This window comes from Oryzias latipes, chromosome 7 (genome assembly GCF_053564925.1).
Source record: "Oryzias latipes strain Hd-rR chromosome 7, Olatipes_Hd-rR_3.1".
NCBI classification, from domain to species: Eukaryota; Metazoa; Chordata; class Actinopteri; order Beloniformes; family Adrianichthyidae; genus Oryzias; species Oryzias latipes.
Genome location: NC_136243.1, coordinates 7,231,051 through 7,258,573, shown reverse-complemented (window position 1 = coordinate 7,258,573; position 27,523 = coordinate 7,231,051). Strand labels below are relative to the sequence as shown.

The window sequence follows — 27,523 nt, the reverse complement described above, 5'->3', positions numbered from 1 at the left end:
TTTTTTTTCTCTCAAATGAATTAAACTGAAGACTTCATTATAAAGCCGCTTTGCATTAACAAAATATGCATAACAACGTAAAGGAACTTGTGTTTGTAAATGATGAGCCTTTATAATTTTTCCTTTTTATACTGGTAATTCCATTGACCCACACGCTCAACTGTTTACAGCTGGAATACAGAAATGCAAAAACACATCTTTTGTTTGTATCATTTACAACCCTAAAGGAACTTTATTTAAACAATTAGAAGGCACAAACAAAAAGTCTACTTGTCTCATTCCAGATGTTCCCGTTTTTCTGAGTCATCGTGAAGTTCTTTTTCCCAAACGCATCAGGACCGAATACTGCTGAGTAATCAGTCTGTTAGACTGTCCATTAAATAATCTGCTTCCTATTTGATATTTATTTAAAATGAGCAAACATAGAAAACATGTTTAAATCCTAGAATCTGCCGCTTCAAAACCAACAAACCCAACCATTGAACAATACAGATGAATAAAACAGGAAATTTGGATACAAAAATATTCTCTTAAAAAATTAAAGCAAATAAACTAAAATCAAAATAAAACATTTGCGTTTCTGCACAAACAATACAACTGTAAATGACAGTGGTTCTACACAGAAAAATGATCAGAAACTTCCCGTCCATGGTGTCCGTCTGTTTTTCTCAGAGGAAGAAAAACTCACAAACACAAAACAGACTGGATGAAAATAAAAGGTAAAGATGCACAATATTAAAAAAGTTTTAGTCAAAAACATACTGGTAGTTTACAATCATTACACTGCGTTGAAAGATACGTTCAAATTCTACAATGCGTATACTTTTATTTCCTGCCAGTTATCTGCCAATAACAATAGTGTGAATATTATTGTGCATCCATATGAAAAAGAATTTATTACATTTAAATTAGTGCAAAATGCCCGTTCACTTAAGGCCGTGTCACACGTACATTTTGCACATTTTACACACATGATCCATGCCTGATAATCCAGAAGTGTTTCTTGCGTTAATCATTCGTTGATGTGTGCCGATGTCCGTTGAGGGTTTCAGCCCACAGGAATTTACACGAGTTTGGTTTTGAGCTGTTCAAACTTTTTAGTCGGTTAAGAAATAAGGAGTTTAATCACAGCTTTTGTAGTTTATACCTTATCATTACAAAAATCTTACACAGTTCTTTGTAATTTTTGCATATGCAAATGTTTGTCTTCCCACGACCGTTCCACGTATGTCTAACAGACTTTTCACACATGTTCCACCAATGTACAACTTTTTTATCTCGTATACGGCGAACTTAATTACGTAACTGGCCTCTAATCACTAATTAAATGCATTTAAACAGCATAATAATCACACACAGTTCCTGTTCTATGTGGATTTACGTGTTCCTTGTGTCGTTTATTCGTACTTTTATGATTTTAACGTTCATGATACATCTGTGAAAATTTCACGTAAAGACCTTTCCTCACTTTTTCCACGTATGACAAATTTTCATCTGTGCTAGATGCACTAAATGTACATAGTGGCTGTGTGACACGGCCTTAACAGACTGTTGCAGTGGTTAAAACATGTGCAACCTGGAATGAACTCACATGAACACCAAAAGCACTGCAAGGTCCAGGTGAGCTGCAGAACCTGAGACAGTATGTAAAGTCTGTCTGCTTACAACTACAGTTAAACTCAAAGTAAACCAAACAACAAAAAGTGCTTCAGCGACAACAAAAACACTCCAAAATGGAAATCATAGGGAATCTCTTCTCAGGAATGATGCTTAATGCAAACTGAGCAGCTTCACAACCTCCTCCTTCGGTCTCACTGGGGTTTAACCTCCAGCTGCAGCACCGGGGATGCAGACACCTTTGTTAGACGATTTTAGAATCCATCCAAACTGTTTGGGTTGAAGGGACCTTTACTCTTGTGGTCAGGGGGAGAACATGCGTGTTGAGGTTAAGAGAATATGACTGACTTTCACTGAAATGAGGGAACTCTGAAATTCTAGACACTACAACGGTTTTCCACAGCAGCAGAAGCTGCTCTGCTGCACACGGTTCTCTGCAGTATTGAAACGACTCCTAAAACCCAAAACAAATCCCTGAAAGTGAGATTGAAAGTTACTCCTGTCCTTCGGAACTTCCGTCAGTCTCTGCAACATTTTGTAAAAAATTAAATGAATCAGGAAATCAAAGTAGCATCACTGCAGGAATGAAGAACACTGTTAGTGAAAGCAGAGCCATTGAAAGCAGCCGTCCTAACAACGCAGACGGTCAGGTGGATGCTTCAATGTGAGACTCCACACAAAAGAACAGAAGAGCAGCGCCGCCTGCAGTATCACAAAGTCTGTTTGCTTGGTCCACACTTGAGTGGAATAGTTCCAAACCCCGCTGAGCACAGCAGAAGCCGAGCTGGGTCAGATGGTGATGTAGTGCTGTCGTAGTTTGGTCACCAGGAACTCGTGGGTGAGGTTATGACGCGTGATTATTCCCACAATCTGAAATGGGATTAAACAGCTGTTATTTTCTGCATGAAAACGACTGGATGAGAAAGTCTGAGGAGGGTTCACCTCTCCAGCAGCATTGACCACCGGTAAGTGTCGCAGGCCCATGGTCCTGAACAGGTTGAAGACCTGGGAGATCCGAGTGTTGGGGGAAACCGTGTAGGGGCTTGTGTTCATGTATGGGGTGACATCCTGAGAACACAGAGAGGAACCTGCTTTAGAAAACACCTGCAGGTCAACATGGATGGAAGCTGAACTGCAGTTTTCTGCATTTCTAAATGTTCATTTTTTATTATTTAAAAAAAAATGAATGTTTATTTTTACCCAGGAAAGAATAAATCCTTATATATATATATTTATATAATTTTTTAATGGTTTATTTCAAGCAATCAAGGAATTATGCACAAAATAATACAATAAGCATTCATTCAAAGATGTATCAAACTCAGGATAATTAGAAATTAAATCAAAGATTGCTTGAAAGGGAGTGGAGGGAAGCAAATTTATATAATCCCCCCCCCGTTCTACCGTAACCATTTTATTACATGATTTATCATAATCCGATTCATAACTTTTTATCTGACACAGTTTCAGGTCATTACATATGCTTAAGTATCAATAAATCACATGACAAGGAAGAATTACTTCATAATTATGTAAAGTAGTTATAACTATTTTGTATAGTAACAAACCAATATGTCAATGATATTGCACTAAAAACATCAGATGTGTAAAAATACTGATAATTTGGCCAGTTTTTCCATTTTTAAATGTCTTGCCAAACTTGTTGGCTGTTGTCTTTGCACAGCCGTGGCTTCGTTTTAAAGAACGAAAGCTTCTTTAATCTATCAGAGCTCGCAGGGTTGGGAGGAACAAATGTGGAACAAACAGGCTGTCGGGCTGCATACAGACTCTGAACATCTGATCCTTTTAGTGCTGCTGAAGTCAGCGCAGAGCATCTGAGCTGCAGTGTGAGGAAACAGAACCTCTGGAATTACCAGAAGGTCTTCTGAACTGGAACAGAAACATCACAAATATGACAGAGTCGTTGATAGTTGTCCTCCCTGTTGTATTGCTTACATGAGACAGAAATGTACGGAAAACCGGAGGTGTTTGTTTGTTTACATGAATAATTTTGAGTGTGATCTGGGTATTTATGGAGATGTTCTCAGATTCCGTATCTGAAATGGTTTTTGTAGCCCGAAGAACTTCCTGATAGTTTGAGATGTTTGTTGACTTATTTGAGCCTGAGCTAATAGAAATGATTCCAAATCATGCGTGAGTCATAAAACAAAAGCAGAGTTTTTTCTAGTTCTGTCTGCATGCTGGATGAGAATTTGAAGCTGAGCAAAGCAGCGAAAAGTTGTCCTGTCTTAAGGCAGCACTCAAAAGTCGTGTCATACAGTCAGCTACGTATACATTTAGCGCATATTGCAGGGATGGAAATTGAACAGACGTGAATATATGTGGAAAAAGTCTGAAAAGTTGTGGTTTGAATGTGAATTTTTACAGATGTATCACAAATGAACCACGTTAAAACCATGGAAAAAGTAGGAATAAACCACGCAAAGAACACATAAATGAACATAAATACAAATCTGGTCCAAAATTCAAGCATCAATGACGTAATTTTAATGTGAAATGTGCGGCGTATGCGCAATATAAAACGTATACATCAGTGGTACATGCGTGAAAAGTCCGTTAGACGTATGTGGAATGGAAAGCCACACATTTGCATATGTATCTCGCAAAAAAAACGCACAGTTGTGTAAGATTTACTTAATAATTGCATATAAAGTTGGCAAAATATGTGTAAACTGCATAATTGACCAAAGTTTTGAACTGCTCAAAACCGAATTCACCTAAAGAGCCGTCGGCTGAAACCCTAGACGGACATCTGTGCACATCGACGCGTGATGAACGCAAAAAACACGTGTGAATTACGTAGATCACTCATCACTAAAGGCCGAAATTTCATACGTTGAAAAGTTGCTGTGTGACACGACTTTAAGAATAAAAAAGAGGTCCTGGTTGAGAAAAACAATTTCCTTATTGCTCTTTTACTCAAAACAAAGCAAAGTTGGTTTTAAAGACTCACTGATGAAAATGGTGTTTTTAACATGTTTTTGTGGTATTTTCCTGATGACGGAGGACATATATAAAGAAAATTAAGCTTAAAATTGCATTTCTGAGAAATTTTATTTAGAAAGTTATTTAAATCGTAGTGAAAAAGGAGCAGACAAAAAAATGCCTTTTAAGCTAAGCTAGCTTTTAAGCTTTTAACCTATAAAATACACTGAGTGAGCCACAAGCTCCCAGCTCTGCTCCATTCTGATACATCCGTTCTGACACACTGGCAGACAAATAGATCCATGAAGGTCTTTGTTTTCCTCGTCTGAACTGAAATCTGGATCTAAACTGAACAGCTGGATAGATCTGATATTGCTCACCATTTTTGTTGCACCGGTACTATTAGGTTGGGGGTGTGAGGAGCTGTAAGCTAGTGAGAGAGACCTCACTTATGAGTGATGGGAAGGGGGGGTTTTGCTCCCTGCCAATGGTCCCGCCCACAACTTAGAGGTGAATTTCTAATGAACTACTGCTGCTCTTCAGAAACTCTGTCCTAGAAAACGACAGGTTTCGGATTTTGAAAACAGTAGAATCCTAACCTAAAGACCACGAGGAACGCTTCAACAATCAATCAAAAGATGACTGGAGTGGGACTTTAAAAGAACATTTGGAAAATGAATTGAAGCAGGTCAAGTCATTAATGAATAATCTGCTGATTGTTTCTGTAATTTGGAGGTGATGCTCATGACTCAGAGAGGACTCGTACCACTATCATGCGGGGATTGAGCAGCGAGAGGTCCAGGTCATGGATGTCTGGGTAGCGGGGGTAGTCTTCAGTCATCTCTGCATAGGATAGCCTGGGCTGGGAGGCACTCTGAGGCAGAGGGAGAGACCCATCAGGAGAAATCAAACTGCATTCAGGCCCTGAACAAAAGGGTTCAGTCCTCTACTGACCGACTGGTTCTCAGAGTAGCAGACCCCTCGGATGAGCAGATTGACCAGCTGTGAGCGCAGGATGAGGCCGTGGAAGGTGAGCGGTCTGAAGCGCTCCTCCATGGTCCACTCGTCACTGGGGGACTGATCGGGGTACAGGTTGGGGTAGGGAACGTGCCTGCACATGGGTCAAGCACAGGAGAATATAACCAAATGATGAAAACCAGAGCAGCGTTAGAAATAAGGAAAAAAAAATATTTGGTTGTCCTTCGATACCAACATTCAACAGCAACGAAACCTACTCAGATGTTAGAACTTATATCTTTATTTCTTCTATACATCTAATATCAACTGCTTCTTATGATGGACAGTTAAAAAACTCTTTAAATATTAAAAACAAACATTTTACTAAATATTGAAGCATCTGGTTACACAAAGTATTGCCATGTAAATCAAATACTGTTACAGTCAAATGAAAATACTTTATCTTACCCTATAATACATCAGAAAATTGATTACACTAACCAAAACTGTAACCTAATGAGTATTGTTAAAATTTAGAACACTTGTATGGATTGGGACTAGTACAGCATTCCAAATATAAAGTGATGAAAAGTTATAATATGATATAACATCTATGTCAAATAAACACGTGTGTAAATGATACCATGTTTACATTGTGCGCTGCAGTAGCAGTAAAGACTAATATCCCTGATCTTTTAAACAGGACATGCAGGTGCAATGTTGTCATTTTTGACAAGTAATTTCAGACGAGTTCCTCCAGGGTTATGTCATCATCATCAACGTCCGACCGATGATGAAGCTGATGCCGCGATGTCTTCGGGCGTACTCGGTTCGTTCGGAAGTCACGTGACATCGTTCGTGTACACTCGGTTTTATCCTAAAAAGTCGGACGTCGGTTTCCCAAAAACTTTTTAAAATAGTCGAAAAATACCAAAATGTTGAATAAAAGACCAGGTTGTCACACGGACAACCATCAGGTTCATTTTTGGTTGTCCTCCGTGAAATCTGGTCGTCTCGGACAATAGGATAACCGCTTATTTCGAACGCTGCAGAGTCAACACAGTTTTGGCCTAAAAAAAATCCTTTTGGGGGAATCAACTGCATCAGCACAGGTGCTCTATCCTGTTCTACTCCGGTCCTTTTTCTCCATCTCCCGTCCTAAAAGACTGGAATCGTGTCACACTGTATGCTCGTGAAAACACTAAACAATGAGTGTTACTTTTTTCTGCTGCGATAGCGGGTCTCGGCCATCGAAAGAATAGACTTTTATTACGTTTACAGTTTATTAAATCTTTGCGTAATTTTAAATACCAACACTCCATGTATGTGTGGTTCACCTTCTCTCCAACATTTGCTGCAGCATGTCCTCCCCTTCCTCGGTGGGCTCCTCCACAGCACTCTGCTCGTCACAGACGTTCCTCAGCTCGCTGGACGGGTACGACTTCATGGACTGGCATCGGCGCCGCTGTTCTCCCGCACGAGTCACAACGCTGGACTTCTGAACGTGAAGGACAAGGAGTTTGATTCACAACTGAACTCTTTCAAACAACTCAAATGTTTCTGTCAAGTCAGAGGGAAAGGCAACAAAAACCCAAACACACACATCGCTGAAAAAGTAACACAATGTTACAAACTCAGCAGATTAATAAATGTTTTAAAAGCCTAATAAGAAAAACAAGAACAGAACTAAGCTGCTCAGAGCCTTTGACTGAATGTTTCTGTATTTATAATTATGCTTCAGGACATTTAAGGGATCTTATGTTTTGAGCTTCAAACAAACCAAACTTTAATTCCTAAAAACAGAAAGTGCTAAACAGAAAAATGTGTTTAAAGATTTCAGCTACAAGAGAAACCGAATTAAAAACAAAAAAAATTCTAAAACTATTCAATTCCTCAACTTTGGAACAATATCTTGGCTGTATTTGAAAAAATATATAAGCCATTGTCATTTAGGTCATGAACCTTTGGGGATTATTGTCTTTTGTTATAGTTATAATTTGTTTTAGAAAAAAAACTAACATGAAATGCAGTCAAATTGGAAATTCATTGAAAACAGGAGCTTCTGAATGAAAATGGCATCAGTTCTGTATTTTGGCAGTGATACCGAGCTGGAAAACTGCAATCATCTGAATAACAACACATCAAATTCAAGCACCAGAGGAGAACATCTAAAGTCAACTGCTGACATAAACAAACAACAAGAGTCTCACCAGGTCTGAAAACACAAACAGAAATGAAGTGACATAAAAGAGCCGTTCCACACTTTGAATCCACAGCTGCAGATTCACTGTTATTGTTCAACTACGTTTCCAAAAACATTGGCATTTGTGCGACAAACCTTGAAGCGGATGTTGTTGCTGATCAGGATGTTTCCCTTCATGAAGTCCCGCTCGTTCTGTCGGTTTTCGGTGACCACGGGGAAGGCGTGGTAGACGGTGGTCCGCAGGATGCTGACCAGAGACTGGACTCTGGTGTGAGGGTACACGTAGGTGAGGTTGGGCTCCATGATGTCACTGGCTGTCAGCCTTGACAAGAAGGAATCAATCAAAAAAGGACCGTATGAAAGAAGATTGTAGTAAATATGTGGGAGGTCTTCACTGAACAGAAACGCCTGTTGTTTTAGCCGACACATTTATCAACACGTTTTTCAAACACGTACTTGTCCATCTCAACCTCAGTCTCCCACTCCAGCAGAGGAACTCCTTTCAGCTGAATGTGGATGTCATAGATGCCCTTGTTGAAGAAATCTCCAGTCCATTTGGCAACCTGTGACACAAAAAAACGGATAATCCTGGATTATAAACCAGCAACATGTGTAACTCTGACCAAAGATTTAACACCAAGTCTGTGTTTTTAATCTTTCTTACTCTGCCAAAAATCTGCAAACACAAATTAAAGGACCAGCAAAACAAAGTTTATGCTGGTTTGTAATAATACACTGATCTCGTAAAATTATCAAAAGTAAAAACGGTGAAGCAGATTAGGATTATCCGTAAAACCTCTCTAAATAATGGAGCCCTTAACCTCTTCAGTCCTACCAAAAGCAACAGTTAAACATCACATTAACTGAAACCGTAAAAGTTTACCATCAGAGTGATCATGATGGGCAGCCCGTACGTGATTTCATTGGTGGATTCGATGAGGATGACGGTGAGACTGATGGTCATTCTGACCACGCCTCCCAGGAAGGCAGCAGCTCCAATGAGAGCAAAAGTCCCAGAGTAAATGTCCAGTCCCATGTTCCTGTGAGAGAACCAAATGAGACACAGTGAGGGGAGAAGGTGACAGAAACTTCAATCATGTGATGTCACCAACCCAAGCTGATGCAACACCTGACTAAGGATGGACTGGAACAAGAACTCAGTTCATTTCAAAATAAAAAGTTAAATTTGCTACTTCTTCTGTGTTCTTCTCAATAATTCTTTCACTAAATTCAGAAAGTGTGAAAAGCAACCATTCAGTGTTTCTTAAGCCTTCTGAGTGCCTCCAGTGTTTTTATGTATTTATTTCCATTCAGCGTGATTTTATTATATTTTTAGGTTTCTTTTTCCCAAACAAAATGTATGCTAACAAGTTAGTTTGTGCTGAGAAAATCAGTCGTCTGCATTCCTGTTTACCCGGCTTTATTGGCATTTACAGTTTGTGACGATGACAAAAATAGTTTAAAAGTGACACAAAAGCCTTTTTACAGGTGATCAGAAGCTGGCAAAGCTAAATTTTAGCTTTTGGAGAGAAACAGAAATGCTTTTATTTTGTAAATGCCAGATAAAAAAAGCTAATAAATGCTTTAAGAGTTATGATTTTTCTGAGCTTTTTGGTTGTGATCCCCTCTGTTTTTAGAGACGGCAAAACAAAAACAAAAACATTTTTCATGTTTAGTTTTCACATTTATTAGAGCCATGGTTAAAAAAAATTTCAAAAAAGAATTTTCAGTTTTTATAGAACTAAAGTCCCTCTCCAATGATCTTCTAATTTATTTTAAAAGCGGACGGGCTGCAGGGTGGCGGAGTGGTTAGCGCTTTAACCTCCCAGCAAGGAGGCCCTGGCTCAAACCATTGAGTGGATTTGAGAACTCCTCCATGGCGTTCAAATTGGAATTGCCCGCCAGCTCCAAGAAGCCAAAATCCCATTGACTTCTTTAGAGAAATAAACAGCTATTACTCAGTCACTCTCACTGTCATAATAACCACGCTTCTTGCACCAATACCTTTTTTAAGAAGTTATTGATAATCATTTTTTCCATGAAAATGGACAGAATAGTTGGTATCCTTCGGTTAATGAAAGAAAAGCTTACAATGATCGGATTAATAACTTAAATCCGACAAAAGTAATAATAAATAACAATTCTACAGAACTGAACCAGTGAAGGTCAGATTTTGCTTTTCAACCATGCTTCAACAGAATTATTTACAAAAACAAAATCATGAAATGGGCCTGGACAAAAACGATGATACCTCTAAGAAAGACTGACAATAATGTCAGCAAAGGGAAATATTATCCCCACGTCTCCACTAATTAGCATCATAGGTGTCTACAATCTTGTTATCAGTCAGTGGGCCTATATAAAGGGCTACAGGGCCACTGTAGTGTTTGGTGACATGTTTACCGCAGTGAACATGGACCAGAGAAAGCAAAAGGAAAGAGTTGTCTCAGGAGAAAATGATAGACAAGTATGTCAAAGGAAAAGGCTATAAGATCATCTCCAAGCAGCTTGATGCTCCTGTGACTTGAGTAGCACATATTATTCAGAAATGTAAGATCCATGGGACTGTTGTCAACCGCCTGGTCGAGGCCACAAGAGGAAAATTGAGGAGCAGGCTGGCCCCCCACCTCTAGCGGGTCTCTGTCTCACCGTCAGCTCGCCTCCTGCAAGCCGCAATAGTGATTGCGATCACTCCAGCTCCATCCGCGACAGACTGTCCAGGGGGTACCCGCCTTCGCCTAACAGTAGCCGGGACGGGAAAATTTCACGCGCTGCCAAAATCGCGCTGCTGAAATTGCACTGCTGGACCTCAGATCTCACCTGTACCGTTGACTTAACATTGAAACTGGTCGCCTACGCCGCGCGAATCGCATTCGGTCTGAACACAGCTAAACCGTAACCCGTAATCCTAAACCTTCCTCAGGAAAATAATGTTCAGCACTGACCGCAAATATTTTTAAACAATTACGAGCAAATAGTCACTTTCTTTATGGCATTTCATTTTATTTGCTGCTCAAGTAATTTCAACAACATTTATAGATTCTGAGACTGTCAGTCAGTGTTGTTTGTGAAGATAATAGATCATCAACAAGCACTTGATTTTGTAACTTGAAAAGAATTTGTCCAGAACCGGATTATAAAAACTATGTAAAACTATAAAATCAATTAACTAAGTAGGGGTGGGATTATATAAACTCCCTACTTCCCACTCCTTTTCAAGCAATAAATCAAGAAATTATGACTTTAGTCAAAAGATGTGTCTTTGTTTTTGTTTGTCTGTTTTTTCTATGCATTTCATAATTTCTGTAATGAGTTTGATAAATCTTTGTGAATTCTTTATTTTATTCAATTTAATTCAATTCAATTTTATTTGTATAGCCCAAAATCACAACAACAGTCGTCTCGATGGGCTTCGAAGTAAAACATGAACTCAAAAGGATCACAAATACAAAGAGTTCAATAGGAAAATACTAAAATGAACTAACAAACTGACTAAGCTATACTGGCATCCCTGCCCTTAGACCCCCCTTCCTTATTGACTACAATTAATGCTTGAAATAAAAAAATAAATCAAATCAAGACCCCACGAGGTGAGATCCTGCATGGAGCCCAAGTCCGAGGGATATTGACCTTAATGTTTAGCTTCTTCATTTTTCTTATAATTGCTCCAGCACTGGATTTTTTTCATGTATATGTGATGTAACATGGGTTAGCCTAGTATATTACAGGCTTCAACACTTACACTTTTAAAATGTTTGCAACTAGACGTCCAAATGCTGCACCGCACAGGAGCGACGGTACAAAGAGACCACTGGGTACGGACACACCGTAGGTCCAACAGGCCAACAGGAAGTAGAGCAGGAAGAAGACTGACAGAGTCACAGGGCTGAAGGTACCTTTGAAGGCGAGGCAGAGACACCAGAACATTATCCCTTTGATTCAGAGTTTTTAAAACTTGACGCCACGTCTTTATTTGGGCACAAATGATAAAAGCCTGGATGTGTCTCCATCCGGACAGAATGAGAAATCTTACCAACATCTTTTATCTTGAAAACTCACATTATTAAAAAAAAATAGTTTCTGCTGAGAATTCTCATAATAAAAACTTCAAACAAGGAAGCTCTCGTGTCTTTATTAGTGTGTTAAAGTTTCAAAAATGTAAAAGTAAAGGTTGTTTAGTTTTGTTACAGGGCTGCTGTTTGGCCTTGTACTCACTGTCCTGGTGGAAGAGCTGATGGATGGCCGCCTCCTGCGGGTTGAAGAACAAAGTGGCCATGTCGTTGTAGGTCTTGTTGGAGCAGAAGAACTGGCGGATGGTGGAGTTAATGTCCTCACTGCTGGCCAGCTAAAAACAAACAACTTTAATGTGACCCTATAAATGATATTTACAATGCACAGTGATGCCATGTTTCAGCTTTAACCCCTAAGAACCCATGGTGACATCAGTGTAACAGAAAAATATCAGAGATGGTGTTTGTATTCCACTTGCTTTGTGGTGTATTCTACATTATTTAATTGTTCTGGGAAAATGGGTTACGGATAAAAAACCCTGGAACATGTAAAATATACAGATATATATTAAAACTCAATCTAGTTCTGGAATCATCAGCAGAATCGGCCGAAAACCACAGATATGATCAAGATTATGTTGGTAAAAAGGTATGAAATCAATCAGGAAGTAAGTAATTGGTTACTGGCAAACTCTGTCAGTTTCTCCTTCTATTGTGTCTCTGCTGTCTTTGGCTTTTTATGATCATGTGATGTTTGGAGTGACATGCCATCATAAGCTTGTTGGATCAATTCCAATTGGCTGAAGGCGAACAACAGTAGCTGCGTTTCTATTAACTATGAATTTGCGCAAATTTGCCAAATGGAAACAAATCAGTTAAAGAAATCTTGTATTTCTCCAAAAAAAAAAGTTTCGCCACTTGTAGGAGGTGGTTTGTGAAGCGTATCAAAATTGACATATTTCGCAAAACTGCGATGGAAACACTGTTTATTAATTAAGAGTCACGTGACCAACAACTGGATGGCGATGCGCTTCTTGGTAGGAACTGGCTGCCTTAGGCACTGCACAGCAGGCGCCACAAGACAAGTTGATCATGTCATGTGGAATTGTTGGATCCACAGCTCCTCTGTTAAATCACAGAACATGATTTTCCCAAATGAGCAGGCCGCTCCACAGCCTGAAGAAGACGCCGACGTCTCCTTTGATAGATGATGATGAGTGCTAGCACCGTGGAAGAAATGTGAATGAAATAAGCGAAAGTGAAATCGCTTTTCAGGAAGGCAGACTCTGCAGTATTCCCCCCCCCCCCCCCCCCCCCCCCCCCAGGGCGGGTAGTTAATTAACTCACCTGTTCAGCGTCCTATTGAAGTTCAGGTGTGCAACCGTTCATTCTCTTCCTTACCACAGCGCTGCATTCGCGCCCTACCCTCCTCCCCGGCTTCCACCTGTGGGCTCCGTTCGGGGTTATTATCCAAAATTTTATGGAAAAAATTATCTCATGGAATTGTACAGAGCCTTATGCCAAACAAAAAGATTGTGAATGCCAACTAAGAATGTGAAAATTAAGTATGTGAAAATAAATATTTTACTGCATGAGTTTGTCTGACTGAATCTGCTGTCAATCAAAGTATTGTTCACATCCGTTGCCATGTTTTTGAATGACTTATCGCGGGAGTTTTTTGTTGTTTTTTTTACATTTCTAGAATTTCAATAAAGTTTTGCGTATATAGGTAATGGAAACACAGCTAGTGAGATGTGTGTTTTGTGTACTAAGTATGTGATAACCCTTTTTTTTTTACAGCACTTTAAACAATACCTGGATAAATTAAAATGACGCACTCTTTAACCACAGAGACCAAAACAGTCTAAAAAAAACAAAATGCAGGTTTAAATGTTTGAAGCTGATATGTCCTATAGACATTTTGCTTTAGATTTTTAAATAAAAGTGACAGTGAAAAAAGTTTTTTAAACACCAAATGAATAATAATTATCTAGATTGTTTCCATTTGGGTAAAATAGTTGGACTGTATCGTATTACCACACAGTTAGTTGAATCTTTAATGTATCGATTCATGAACCATGTACAAACCCCTAAATGTGATGTAATACACATGTAATACCACACCTGGCCACTGGGCGGACACAAAGCAACCAGATTGATTCGCTTCTTCGTGATGTATTAAGTTAAAACAAATCCTAAAAGTTGTAAAGTGTCCTGATCTGCAATCTGCATGTATTCAGTCCGGAAGAGGTAAAGGAGGAGGTTACCGAGCTGTTGAGTGTTGCTGGGGAGTACAGGTCGCGACATTCGCCCAACAGAATGGAAGCTGCAAATATCACCACTGTTGTCACCATAGAAACCAGGAGACTCTCCAGAACTCTGCAAAGAAGCAATGACAAGATCATCTGAAACTTGGAGTCATGGAAAAAAAGAGGGGAGATGCTCTCAGTGCGGCTGGTTCACCTGACAAACTTGGCTTTGGGATGGACGTGTCTGATGCGATACTTGGCCAGACACTTGTTGATGCAGTTAAAAAGAGCCCCCAGAAGCCCCCCCACCACGCCCATGAGCACGAAGAAAGCCAGGTCGACAGCTGTCCACAGGTGGCAGTTCTTATCTCCATCTGGACACTGACAATGAGCAAAGAACAGTTCAGCTCCATCAAGGAGTCTCATGGCAGTCAGGGTTTTTAAGATTCAAGAAACTGCTTGTTTCCAAAATGTCAAAAATTATGCAAAATTACTCCAAAATACAGCCATCAAGAAAAAAAAAAGAATATAGTTAACGGTTACGTTTTATTCCCTAAAGTGTTTTTTTAACAAAGATTTTAAATGTATTATATTTTTTTGAAAAAGCGTGGATTTTAAAACATTTACAGAGAAATTAAGATCATACATTTGATTTATTTTACAAAATCAAAGTATCCATTAAATTAAATATATTTCAAAAATAGTTTTTTGACATCTAATAAAAGTTAAAATACATACTGATATTAGAATTAAAACAATAAAAACAGAGACTAAATCTTATGGAGTATAGGAGACGTTTTCTTGCAAAAAGAGCCTCTTTACCTTGAACTCTCCAAAGTTAAGCAGACCTGGCAGCTGGAAGGAGCCCCACTTGTTATAGTTGATCCCAGAGCGAAAGAAGTTCAGCGTGAAAGTGGCTGACATGGAGCAGAAGAGCTGAAAGGAGCATGAAAAGACGGCCTCAAAAACAAGATTCTCCTCACACAAACTCATCCTGTCTGATTCTTTTGTGCCATAAACATTGAATGTTGCTTTTTAGAAACCAATCAAATGTGTTAAACGCAAAACTTACATTTGAAAACAAAATATCTGAATGTTGATCATTTTGTTAATGAACTGCTTTAGGCTCCTCCCATTAAACCCCTGATCTATAACTTTTGTACAAACCTCTGTACCTGCACCGCTTAAACACTTCAGCTTTCCATCCACATTCCAGTTCCTGCAACCAACTCTGTGTCTCCAAGCTCTTCAAGCTCTTTCCGAATCACAATGAACTTTGCAATATATATTAGGATATACTCAACTACAGCAGCAAATATGGCTGTAAGTTTCTTCATCCAAAGGATCTTTTCCACAGTGAGCTGCTTTTGTCTCCATTATGAACTAACAATAAGCACATTTTCCTGCTTTTCTTTTTGAACATTCATTTCAATGTTTTTATGTTCAACATCCAGTCTCTGCTGCTATTTTTCCGGTGGCGCAGTGGTTAGCGCTCTTGCCCCCGGTTCAAGTCCCGGCTGGGGGACCTGAAACTGAACTTCAATCTATTATCTTTTTGTGTGGAGTTGGAATGTTCTCCACGTGAATGCTTGGGAATTCCGACTCCCTCCCACCGTCAAAAAGGATGCTTCACAGGTGAATTAGTTACTCTACACCAGGGGTGTCAAACTCTTTTGGGTTCGGGGGCCACATTCAACCCGTCTGATCTCAAGTGGGCCGGACCAGAAACATAATAGCAAAATAAGCTATGGTCAGCTGGTTATCTGTTGGTTTGGTTTTGGGTTAACCCTAACCCTAACTCTCACTCTCTCCCACTAGCTTACAGCCCCTCATAACCTCAAACTAATATTAGCGGAGCAAAATAAAGGCGAGCAATATTGAAGCTATTCAGTTGTAGAGTTTTGATTCTGATCCCAGCTCAGGAAAACAAAACCTTTGAATGGATATATTTGTCTGCAGGTGGATGCATTGAAATGCAGCAGAGGAGGACTTTGGCCCGCCTGTGACAGTTAATGTGTCACAAACCCGAGCTTTTTCTAACCACAGGTTTTCATCATCTCCAGATCTGTCACGAGATGAATAAAGAAATACTTAGAAACACAGTTTTCATCAAAAATTCTTTAATATATGTCCTCCATCAGGAGTAAAAAGCTCCTAAAACATGTCAAAAACACCAAAACACCATTTTCATTGGAGTCTGTCTTTAAGGCCTCCAGCTATTTTAAACACCCTTTCATTCTTTTTGCATATTGCTGTTGTTCTTCTTGTTTCTCTATTTTGCACTAAACTGCTGTAACAATTGAATTTCCACAACGTGGGATCACTAAAGAATATCTCTATCTCTATCTTTATCTCTAAAAACTCAAAGGCAAAATCTTCTTTACAGGTGATATTTAAAAAAAAATCATTCACTTTCTCTAAAAAGTTCTGCTTCATTTAATATATACATTTTATTTAAGATATTTATAAAATAGGATATAGAAAAAATATAAGATTAATACATAAAACAACAAGACTTTAAAATTTAAAATAGGCTAAATAAAAAAAATGTATTGTTAAATGATGTCATAACTGGTGAGTTGAACTTGTGAATGATGTCATTGAACCCAGAACATAAACCAGTGGACTCTGTTAACATGAATGATGTCATAATGATGTCATGATGATGTCATGATGTCATCAGACATCATGATTTCATTTGACATCATGACATCTGATGACACCTGATGTCATGATGTCATCAGATGTCATTTGACATCACACAATGACATCATTTGAAGTCAGAAGGCTTCCAAGAAAACTCTTGTATACGTGTGCTTTCAAGCTTCTAACTGTTCTGAACGAGCACGTGGAAAAAGGTAGACGAGAGCACAAAGATTTCCAACCACACAACAAAGACAGCCGCCAACGTTCCAAAGAAAGGAGAGGCAATACAGAGTCTGGTCTTCATCAACACCCACTTTAAAACACTGTATCAAACACCAACAATGTCTGTGAACACAGATTTCAAAAAGGTGAAACCTAAGGTGTCCATTCAAAAGACTGAACGAGTGGAAACTTGGTCTCCAAAAAAGACAGACGTCAATGTTCCAACCCAGGTCAATAACGGAGAGGTCAAAAAGAAGAAAAAGGTCTTCAATAACGCCAATAAAGTAGTGTATAGTTTCATGTCAACATCTGAGAACAGAAACTTGCTCAGGCCAGCCCCAGAGAGGAGCAATCACTACACCAAAAACAACACTAAATATGTGGATTATTGGACCAAAAAAGAGGTACATCAGCCTCAGAAGAAAATGGAAACAGAAAGTGACCTCCAAAAACAGATCGAGACATTGAAAGAAAAACTGCAGAAAAAGGAAATGTTTCTGGATCTGGAAGAAAAAAGGAGAAGTTCAGCTCAGAGAGATTTGGACCTGTACATCCCAGTATTGGCAGAGATGGAAAAAGAGTTCCAGGTGGAGCATGAACGTGGGCAGGTTTTGGAAAAGGAAATCTCCAAACATAAACAGGTCATTGGTGATTTCCAGAGTCATGAGGTTGAATATACTAAAGAATTTCAACCTACTCAATCCAAACTCAAGAAAGGACAGAAAATTCTGTGTTTGAATGAGCTTGATGACTTTGGGGAAGTTGAAGATTTAAAGAATCTAAAATCCCAACTTGATGAGTTGGTGATATCCAATCTGGACCTTAAAACCAAGTTGAAGCTGCAGGAAAAGGAAACAAAATTGCTTCAAGAGCAAGTAACTGAGCTCACCAAACAAATGGATGGTTTCAGCTTAGGCTGAGTTCTCCTGCTAAAGAAGCTCAACAGCAGAGACTCAGAGAAGTTGAAGGAGGTGGGAGGTCATTGGGATGTAAATAGTTGGGTTGTCATGGTTATAGGGGATTAGCGTTGAAAATGACAGTAGGTCATTTCGATGTAAATAGTTGGGTTGTCATGGTTGTAGGGGATTAGCGTTGAAAATGACAGTAGGTCATTTCGATGTAAATAGTTGGGTTGTCATGGTTATAGGGGATTAGCGTTGAAAATGACAGTAGGTCATTTCGATGTAAATAGTTGGGTTGTCATGGTTACAGGGGATTAGCGTTGAAAATGACAGTAGGTCATTGAGATGTAAATAGTTGGATTGTCATGGTTACAACCCAACTATTGGTGAGGGTTTTAGACTATTAGGGCTGCAAAGAAAGGTGTGTACTTATAAAATACTGTAAATCAGGCCTGCTCAATCTTGGTCCTCTGGATCACTTTTTAGAATATTATAAATGATAAAACACACAAAGACACATTTTTTTACAATTGTGGGGAAAAAACTAAAATAAGAATAAAAAGAAAGACTGTTCACTTTGGGGGTGGTTGAAAAAAATAGGGCGGCATGTTGGTTTGTTGGGTCGACTTTGTGTCCTGACAGACCCGTGTCTGTGTGGGTTTTCTCCGAGGGTTTCCCCCCAATTATCCAAATTCACTTGTATAGATGGTGTGGATCTTTCAAAGTCCTTAAAGCATTATCTGACCTAACTTTTAGATTCACTGAATCACTTGTCAGGTACAGATACATGTCACCACACTAAACACTGGGTTAGTTTAAGGATTTCAGAAGCTAAGTACACAGAGATTTTGGCTGTGAGTATATAATTGGAGCTTAAAAAAAAAGGGCGGCACGTTGCTTTGTTGGGTCGACTTTGTGTCCTGACAGACCCGTGTCTGTGTGGGTTTTCTCCGAGGGCTTCGGTTCCTCCCACTTATCCAAATTCAGTTGTGTTGACAAACTAAATTTATCTACAGAGAAAAAAAATCAGTCACCCAAAATTATTGGTAGCAAATGAAAAGAGGTTGAGCAGGCCTGTGGGTTTCCTCCGAGAACTTCGGTTTTCCCACACAAATTATTAGTAATTGGCTAACAAACAAATTTTCCCCCTCCCTGAATCGCCACCTTATCACGGTGGAGGGGTTTGAGTGCCTGAATTTACCCCAAAAGCCCGGTTGTTGGGAGTATTTGCCCCACCCTTGTTAGGGTCAAATGCCCCATCATGACGGTGTAGCTCCTGGGAGACTTCAGGCAGGACTAAGGGCGATTAAAAAGATCCTCAGAAAAACAGAAACAGCAAAGATCCAGTTTCCATGTCCTAAACAAAAGTCACAACCAACTCAAAAGCTTCCTTTCATGTTTGGTCAAAAAATAAAGAGACTGATAATGGTATGCCTGCTTTAGCAGGTTAGGGTTCGATTCCCTACAGTGCTCTGCCAAATATTTGGACTTTTATACATGAAAAGATGAGCATTGGAACCATAAAGTTGGAGAAGAAAAGACCAGACATTTATTCATTTCTGAGAGATTATTAATTTTTTCAGAATGGTCTTTTCTTCTCCAGGTTTATGATTGCAATAAAGCTGTCTGAATTTTTTGGAAACACCTGTCTTCTACCTGGGGCGCCATCAGACTGACATCACGTGACCAGTTCACTCCAACATTGTCCAGCGCAGTAACTAGAGAGCTGAATTTGTCATCAGCTGTTGTTGTGTCCATCAAGTCCAGAAACTGCTGTGACTGTCTCTTCAACACCTTTAATAAATATGCACAGCTGTTTTTAAAAAAACACCCCTATAATTTTTCCTTTGTGGATGGGCCGGATTGAACTATCTGGCGGGCCGGATATGCCCCGCAGGCCTTATGTTTGACACCCCTGCTCTAAATAGTCCCTAGGTTTGAATGTTAGTGTGCATGGGTGTGTGATCCTGGATGTTCCCTGCCTTCGCCCACAAGTGGCCATGATCCCGAATGAAAATCTGCTGCTATTCTGCCTCCACGTTAAGCCTCAGTCACTACAGGTGGATGCAGGCTGTCTATGGGTAAACCTGTACAGGTCACGCAGGTGGTCTGCAGATAATATCAAAGTAGTAGACCACTCAGTAAGACTATACAGTCAAATGCACATTTTTTTTTCTACTTTAAAGCTGCAGGTCATAGCATAGTAAGGGTTAAAGGTGAGGTAGGAAAGATGCAGGATTTTTCTCTTTTTTCCACCCTCCGCCGAACCCTGCGTCCTGCGCCCGTTAGAGCTGTTCACATGAACTTCTTGCATGCAGCATTACTGTTTACTCCAGCTCCCCTAAGTCTTTCCAAGACAGCTTCTGTTTCTGTCATCCATTCACCTTGTGTAAATTCATAAACTTCCTTCTCATCTTTAACTTGTGCTGAATCTATCCAACAATTTCTCTGCCTGACCCTGTAGCTCCGCCTCCTTTGCAGAAACTTTAGGAGCCGTTCTAAACACAACTGAATCCCTGCGCAGTGACGAGGTCACCTCCAGTCCTGCTTTTGCACACTTTTACTCCAGCATCTGTCTTCCACCCAAAGCTGTGCTGCTTAAGCATGGTGTTACTGTCCTGAGCCACGATCCTCGACTGTCTGCAGCACCAAAATGATGGAGATGCTCCCGTCGTTTGCATGGAGCTTCCCTCTTTACATGTTCCATTCACAGCAGCTTAATGTCAAACGGGTGTTGAAAATTTGTGTACCAGTAAAAGCTGAGGCAGAGGGAAATGACATTTGCACTTATTTGTTTATGAAGTGAATTACTGCTGCAAATGTAATGTTCTGGAGTGGGATGGTAGTTTATGACGTATGCATAGATAACCGTTTTCTACATTGATTAAGGCCCAAAGCGCTTTACAGCCAGGAGTCTCATTCACAGTGAAGTGAGCAATGGATTCCTCGCCTAAAGTTACTGTGACCGCTTGACTAGAAGATGACCCACCACTTTCCAGGTGAGCGCCTGGTTCCAGAAAGACGAACCTTCCTCCAGGCTGAAAAGAGTGCCACCTATTGGAGCTCCAAACGCAGCAGCGACTCCAGCAGCAGCTCCCGCTGACACAAAATCTCGCTTGTCTCTGAGGATCAGATTTGACGGAGGGACATTTTTAATATACCGCGCCATCAGTTTGATTCATGCCCAAAGTGTGCAGAGCGGCCTCACCTGTCACTGCGGAAGTATGGGAAATCAAATGTGATCCTCTTGAAACTGATGCTCTGAAACTGATAAAGGTTGAACAAATAGGTTTAGAGTATAAATCAATGCATTTTAAATGAGATGACCTGTCCAGGGTCTACACTGCCTGTTGCTGGGATAGGCTCCAGCAACCATGTGACCCCAAACAGCACTAAATGGGAAGAGAAGATGGATATAAAAAAAAAAACAAATCACACTGAGTGAGGTAATAAGATGACTGACTTGTGCTGTATTTCAAAACATTTGAAACTTTGTCTTTTGAATGATGAAACAGAAAATATTTTTGCTTTATTTTGAAAAGATTCAGGAGGGAATTTTGACATCCAAAATAAAGCAAGAGCAAAACAGCAAAAAATATTCACTGTTGTAGGGTTGATTTTTAAAATTATACCGGGCCGAAATAAAAGTTTAGCCTGGAACATATATGAGGACTTTGACAGCAAATGATGCAACTGTAAAAAACCTGTGACAATGCAGAGGCAAATTTCTGATGAATGCTTGACGCTCTGCAGAAACTATGTCTTAAAAAAACGGCATAAAAGACATAGTTTCTGCAGAGCGTCTAGCATTCATCAGAAATTTGCCTCTGCATTGTGGGTGAGACTGTTGGCAAGGAGTAAGCCTGCGCTGACATCCCATCCTCCCTTTCTTCTCCCACTAGCTTACAGCACCTGACAACCCCAACCTAACATTAGTGGTGCAACAACAATGGCAGCAATATTGCAGCTATCCAGACGTACAGTTTAGATCCAGATTCCAGCTCAGACGGGGAAGACAAAGACGTTCATGGATGTATTTGTCTGTCAGTGGATGCATCAGAATGGAGACCAGCGCGGAGACTTTGGTCAGCCCTTTTCAGTTGCTCGGGTTTTTGTCTGCTCCTGATTCACCACAATTCAAACAAAGAAATACTCAGAAATGCAGTTTTAATCTTAACTTTTTTTTTATATAGTTGTGAAGAAATTAAGACGCCCTCTTTAACCGATCAGCTCTGTATTAGAAAGATCTTCACATATCAATGTCCAATCTTGATTTGGTACTTTTCACACACAAAAAAATTAAATGAATTAAAATCTATCTAAAACATGACCACTATTCTACTCGTAGAAAAAAGTATCTGAACAAAAATTCATAATTTAATGGAGGTCAATGCTTGGATCTTCTGCCTCATATTAGCCATTTTTGCTCTTTTGGCTGAAATCACATCTTTGAGACACATCTATCTACCAGTCCCTTAAATGTTAAGTGTTTAAACTTAAACATAAAGTACATTCTTTTGAAATCAAATTTGATAGAAAGTTTTAAATGGCCTTAAACATTTTTTTATGTTAAGTTATATCACTTGGATGCCTCTGTGATGTTCTGACTGATATTAAATGTGTATCTGTCCAAATAGACAGGCTTTCATACGGTGTCCTAGTTTTTCACATAACTGCATGTCCTCCATCACGAGAAAAATGCTAAAAGAACCAAAAACCATATTTTCATTTAACATATTTTTTTGGAATTCCCTCTTGATGGAAGACATATGAAAAGAAAAATTAAGATCAAAACTTTGTTTCTGAGTATTTCTTTATCCAAATCGTGGTGAATCAGGAGCAGATGAAAAAATGCAGTTTCAAAAAGCTAGTAGTTGTTGAATACAAACTACAATCAAGAAGGCCACAAGCTCTCTGCTCCATTCTGATCATCCACCTGCAGACAAATAGATCCATGAACGTCTTTGTTTCCTCGTCTGAGCTGGAATCTGGATCTAAACTGTACGGCTGGATAGTTGCATTATTGCTCACTGTTTTTGTTGCACCGCTAATGTTAGCTTGGGGTTGTGAGGGGCTGTAAGCTAGCGGGAGAGAGTGTGAACAAAGGGATGATGGGATGTCAGCTCCCTGCCAATGGACCCAAATTTCTAATGAACTCCTGCTGCTCTGCAGAAAATATGACCTGGAAAATGACACCTTTTTATGGCTAAAAACAGCATCATTATAATTAAAAGACCACTGGGAACGTTTTTACAAAACATTAAAAAAATATCTGACTGAGAGTAAAGTCTGGGTAGGTTTCCAAGCTACAATTCATCAAGGGAAAACCTTGACACATGGTTAAATGAAAAAAGGATACTGCTCCAGTTTAAAACGCTAAAGTAGCTTTGTACCTGAGGAAGTCCAGCTCCAACAATGGCCCCACTGTGTATCATCGGCCCTTCTTTCCCCACAAACAGTCCTGAGATAGAAAACATCATGTTGTCTTCACACACAAAAAATGTCATTTCAACATTCAATCAAAATATTTCCTACATACAAAACAAGGTTTTGCATTAAAATGAAACACCAGAAACGTTTTCAGCTTCGTGTGTTTAAAACCACTGAAGCAGCTTCGCAAGAAACTTTGTCAAAGGGTGAAAATTCTTCATTTAAATTGATATTTGTGATTTCATTGAAGAGTAAAATGAATCAGAATTGGCTTTAAAGTAAAAAAAAAAAAAAAAAGATTAGTGATCAGAATCCTTGATCACCTCCAGACACAGAGAACAGGACTCCGGCAGCTTTGCAGATAAAAGTCCGGAGCCGCACAATTCCAGGAATCTTCACTCCGTTCAAGTAACTCTTGATTTCTGGAATTCCTGAACCTGCAGCCACTGGCTGAAAACCCAATGCAGAGGACAAGGCACGTCAACAAAACAACAACAATGACTTCATGTGTCAGAAAAAAGGAAAATCAGTGTAAATAAACCCAAAAACATTATAAAAAATGTATTCGCTTTACAGTTAGAAGACCAAAGAGCAAATATCAGGCATGTTGAAGGTAAAGTGAAACCTTTAGGGCAGGGACAAGATTGAAGTCCCACTCCAATCATCTTCTGATCTATCGTAAAAGTGTTTCCGGTCTTTTCATTAGGTTGATGCCATTTTTAGGCAAAATTAAAAAAGCTGTGTTGTTAACATTGTTTCTGCAGAGCGGCAGAAACTCACCTGTGGGTTTCCTATTATCCATCTATTTATGTGCTCACACGCTAGCTTACAGCCCCTCACTCCCCCAACCTAACATTAGCGGTGAAACAAAAATGGCGAGCGATAACGGACGTATAGTTTAGATCTAGATTCCAGATCAGAAGAGAAAATCAAAGACATACGTGGATCTATTTGCCTACAAGTGGATATATCGGAATGGAGCATGTGGTTTGCCGATTGTAGTTAGTACGAAACTATTACAAGCTCTTTCAAACTGTGTTTTATTTGTCTGCTCCTGATTCACCATGATTTGAATAAGGAAATTATCAGAAATGCAATTTCAAGCTTAGCTTATTTTATATGTGTCTTCCATCATGAGAAAAATTCCTCAAGATCATCAGAACACCAAAACCCCAATTTTCTTTTGAGTGGGTCTTTAAATCATTGAAGCCTATAGAAGTGATCTAAAACAGTGATTCTTAACCATAGGGCCACACCCCAATCTTGGCCCATGAGCGCCAACTAGAGGGCCAGAGTAAAAAATCAGTTCTGAATCTGTTGTCCGCTGGGCCTAAATGAAGCCTCCCGCCACTTGGTGGCAGTGAGGCGTCAGTCAGGTGTTGTAGCATACGCCAATATGTAGTGTAGCTGAGCTAAAGAAAAAAAAAAAAATGTGTCAGAGTTCCCATCCTACTCCTTAACTACTAAAAAATTACCTAGTGCGGGACTATGTGGTGCCCTGAATTTTAAAAGCAATTTGGACACCATGCTCACTACTTTTTTTTTAAACAGCGAAGATGATGTCATCGATTTCGCAAAGTTAAAATTTAATTGAAGCCACTGTGTTACAAATGTTAATGATTTTACATTTAAATACATTTTCTTTGCAAAGATTGTTCAAACGCAATGCATTGTGGTCTATATTCGCCAATCTAGTGAGCAGAGATGCTAACTGGTTTTTCCCAGAGACTTCTGGAAAATTTCTAGGGCACTGGATTTTGGAATTGTAGATTCCGACAGCACTACAAAAGACATCTATCTAAGTGAACATTCCTTTCAAGCCTTGTTTTTTTATGAGGCTTTTTTAATGCCAGTTGGCTGCTGTTCTAAGTTTGGCGCCTTAGTTCCTATCGAGCCGGTGTAGCGGGGGAAGGAGGACGCGCACGCCACGAATTGCTGCTGCAGTTTCCCGGGCAAATGCTAGGAGATGTGATCAATGGTATGACGCACTGAAATGTGTTCTCTGTTCCTAACGTTAGCGATAATTGATCTGGGTCTGGGTGAGTCTTTCCACCCAGACCGGATTTGATCATGTCTAAGAGACAGACCCAAGTGTCTCATTAACAGGTAAACATGAAATGGGATGATAAAAATAAATAAATAAAACAGACTGTTGTTGTTCATTTGTGACACTATATTTAAATGCCTTTTACTGTTTATTTAATTTGAAACTTTATCTTAAGTGTGCTTGTTTTATTAACACAACATTTTATTTATCAAAATGCTTTAAAAATATTTTTGGATTTTTAATTTGTGTTAAGCATGACGACCCCGGTTTCCCTGTTCAGTGAGAAAATAAACATCTTTGAGATGATCACATTGTATCATAGTTTTTACCCACAAGGTTTCACTTTGATTAACCATAATAGTAATTAATTTAATTATTAAATACAATTCAAAGAAGACATATAGATCAATTTAAATTAACATGTTAATATCTGAATGGGCCTCGAATCCCTTTGTACTGGCAAAAATGGTGTCAAAAAAGGTGAAGAACCTCTGATCTAGACTGACTGGGTTGGATGGGTTTTTGTGCTCCAAAAGGCTCTGATGAAACTCACCTCAATCAGAACGAGCAAGCTGGCGATGAAGACGAAGATCATGTTGAATGAGAGAAGTTCCAGTAGGGATAAAGACAGACAGCCTTTGTCAGCGCACTTCTCTATGGCTGTCCATGGTCAGTTAAGGTGGACTGACCTGAAAATGTGTTGTTTTCTCAACATGAAAGTTTAGAATACTCCTATTTTACCTACTCAGAATCTACAATCTGCCCTCCTGTAGACAATCTGCCACTAAACTGTCAGGGAGTCATAGTAGAACAACGATGAAGGATACAACTACCAACCACTGTGAATTTGATTTTGGTGAAGAGATGCACAAAGAAATCCACAAACAGCCCAACCTGTAAGCAACAAAGGAATTACACATGTCCTGTAGATCTGCCGCCTGATAACATTCAATAATGTCCAAGAGCATATTCAAAGGGCACCTACCAGACCCACCGTGACCCCGATCACAAACACCATCATCCACCGTACCACCTCGTACTGCCTGGATTTCTGTTGGCAAATTGAAAGTACTAAAGAGAAGACACTCCACATAAAAGACCTGAAAAAGCCCCTCCTTTCACCTTGTTGTCCATGCCCTCCAGAACCTCCACATAGGGCTCATTGATGCAGCGGTCATAATCCAAGCTCTGCAGGAGACGGATCATCATAGTTGTCATTGTCAGAGCCACAGCGCTAGCTAGAGTCCAACAACGTTCCTGCAACTCTCCTCACAGGTTCTCACCTCATAATCTTTCCGGGGCAAAATCTCCTCCTCCTCGTCTGGGATTTCACCTAAAACTGCCTGAGGGGAAGACAAATATTCTGAATAAAGAAAAGAGACGGGATGCTCTGACATCACACATGATCTACATCGGAGCTTTCCACGTTTTCATTTCCATTTCTATCTATCTATATACCCAGGCTGGGTCCCACCAAGGTGGGGTAGCCTAGACAGGGCACACAATCTTACCGGCCTCCTTGTCTTCCCCAAACCCTCCTCCTTCAGTGTGTGTGTGCGTGCGTGTGTGTGGATGTGGGTGTGGATGTGTGACTGGTCATTTCCATTTAATTTCAATAAATGCTTAATTTGTGGGGAAAACAAAGCTGAAACTGTTCCTCCACCATTTTAAAGCCACTTTTTTTTACAAGGTGGTGCAGATTAGTTGAGTTCAATGCATGAAAACATTATTCTGGTGTTTTTAGAATCAAGACACTGTAAAAGGATGAAATAATAATCTGTGCTGAGCTACTTGTGTGAAGACAGAAACGCTGTGATCCTTGAGTCTTGTTCTAAATTCTATTTACCGTAGAAGTAAATATTAACTACACATTGTTTACAATGTTATAGTAGCTATAATGAATGAATAATGAAACTTTTATATATTATAAACACGGGTGGAGGGCAAACTGCTGCCAGAACAACGCAGCAGTCCTTAAATATTCAACAAACAAACCGTTAAGTACCGCGGCGCGAGCCGATTTGATGTAAGCTAACTGCTGCTGCTTGCAGGGTGGAGAGAACCACAGGAAGAGCCGAGATAGCTCAACTATTTAAATTTAAAACATAAAAAACTTTGCTTTAATCAGTCTCTGTGTTTTCCCTCACCAGCTCCTCTGGCGTCCTTGTTTCTCCTTCTCTGCAGCAACAGCGACAACAAAAACAGTTTCTATAACACGCCATGTTGTTCCCTCTCCTGTCATGCCGCCTTCAAGGCCTTCCAGAAAGCAGGCAACTCTTAGAACGACTACCACT

At 39.7% G+C, this 27,523-nt stretch overlaps 1 protein-coding gene across 1 annotated transcript; it reads right to left on the bottom strand.

Moving 5' to 3' along the window:
• Window positions 1-198: 198 nt before the first annotated feature.
• clcn6 (chloride channel 6) lies at window positions 199-27,523 on the bottom strand. Its single transcript, XM_011472935.4, has 23 exons — window positions 27,377-27,523; window positions 26,513-26,572; window positions 26,352-26,417; window positions 26,215-26,280; window positions 26,057-26,123; window positions 25,783-25,889; window positions 23,506-23,632; window positions 23,146-23,213; window positions 20,961-21,019; window positions 20,742-20,874; window positions 14,805-14,918; window positions 14,197-14,363; window positions 14,001-14,112; window positions 11,939-12,068; window positions 11,466-11,619; window positions 8,607-8,763; window positions 8,180-8,286; window positions 7,859-8,045; window positions 6,858-7,018; window positions 5,518-5,674; window positions 5,330-5,437; window positions 2,560-2,685; window positions 199-2,487 (listed from the first exon to the last, which is right to left on the bottom strand). The coding sequence occupies exons 1-23, from the start codon at window positions 27,449-27,451 to the stop codon at window positions 2,407-2,409; spliced, it is 2,589 nt and encodes an 862-aa protein (XP_011471237.1). The 5' UTR covers window positions 27,452-27,523; the 3' UTR covers window positions 199-2,406.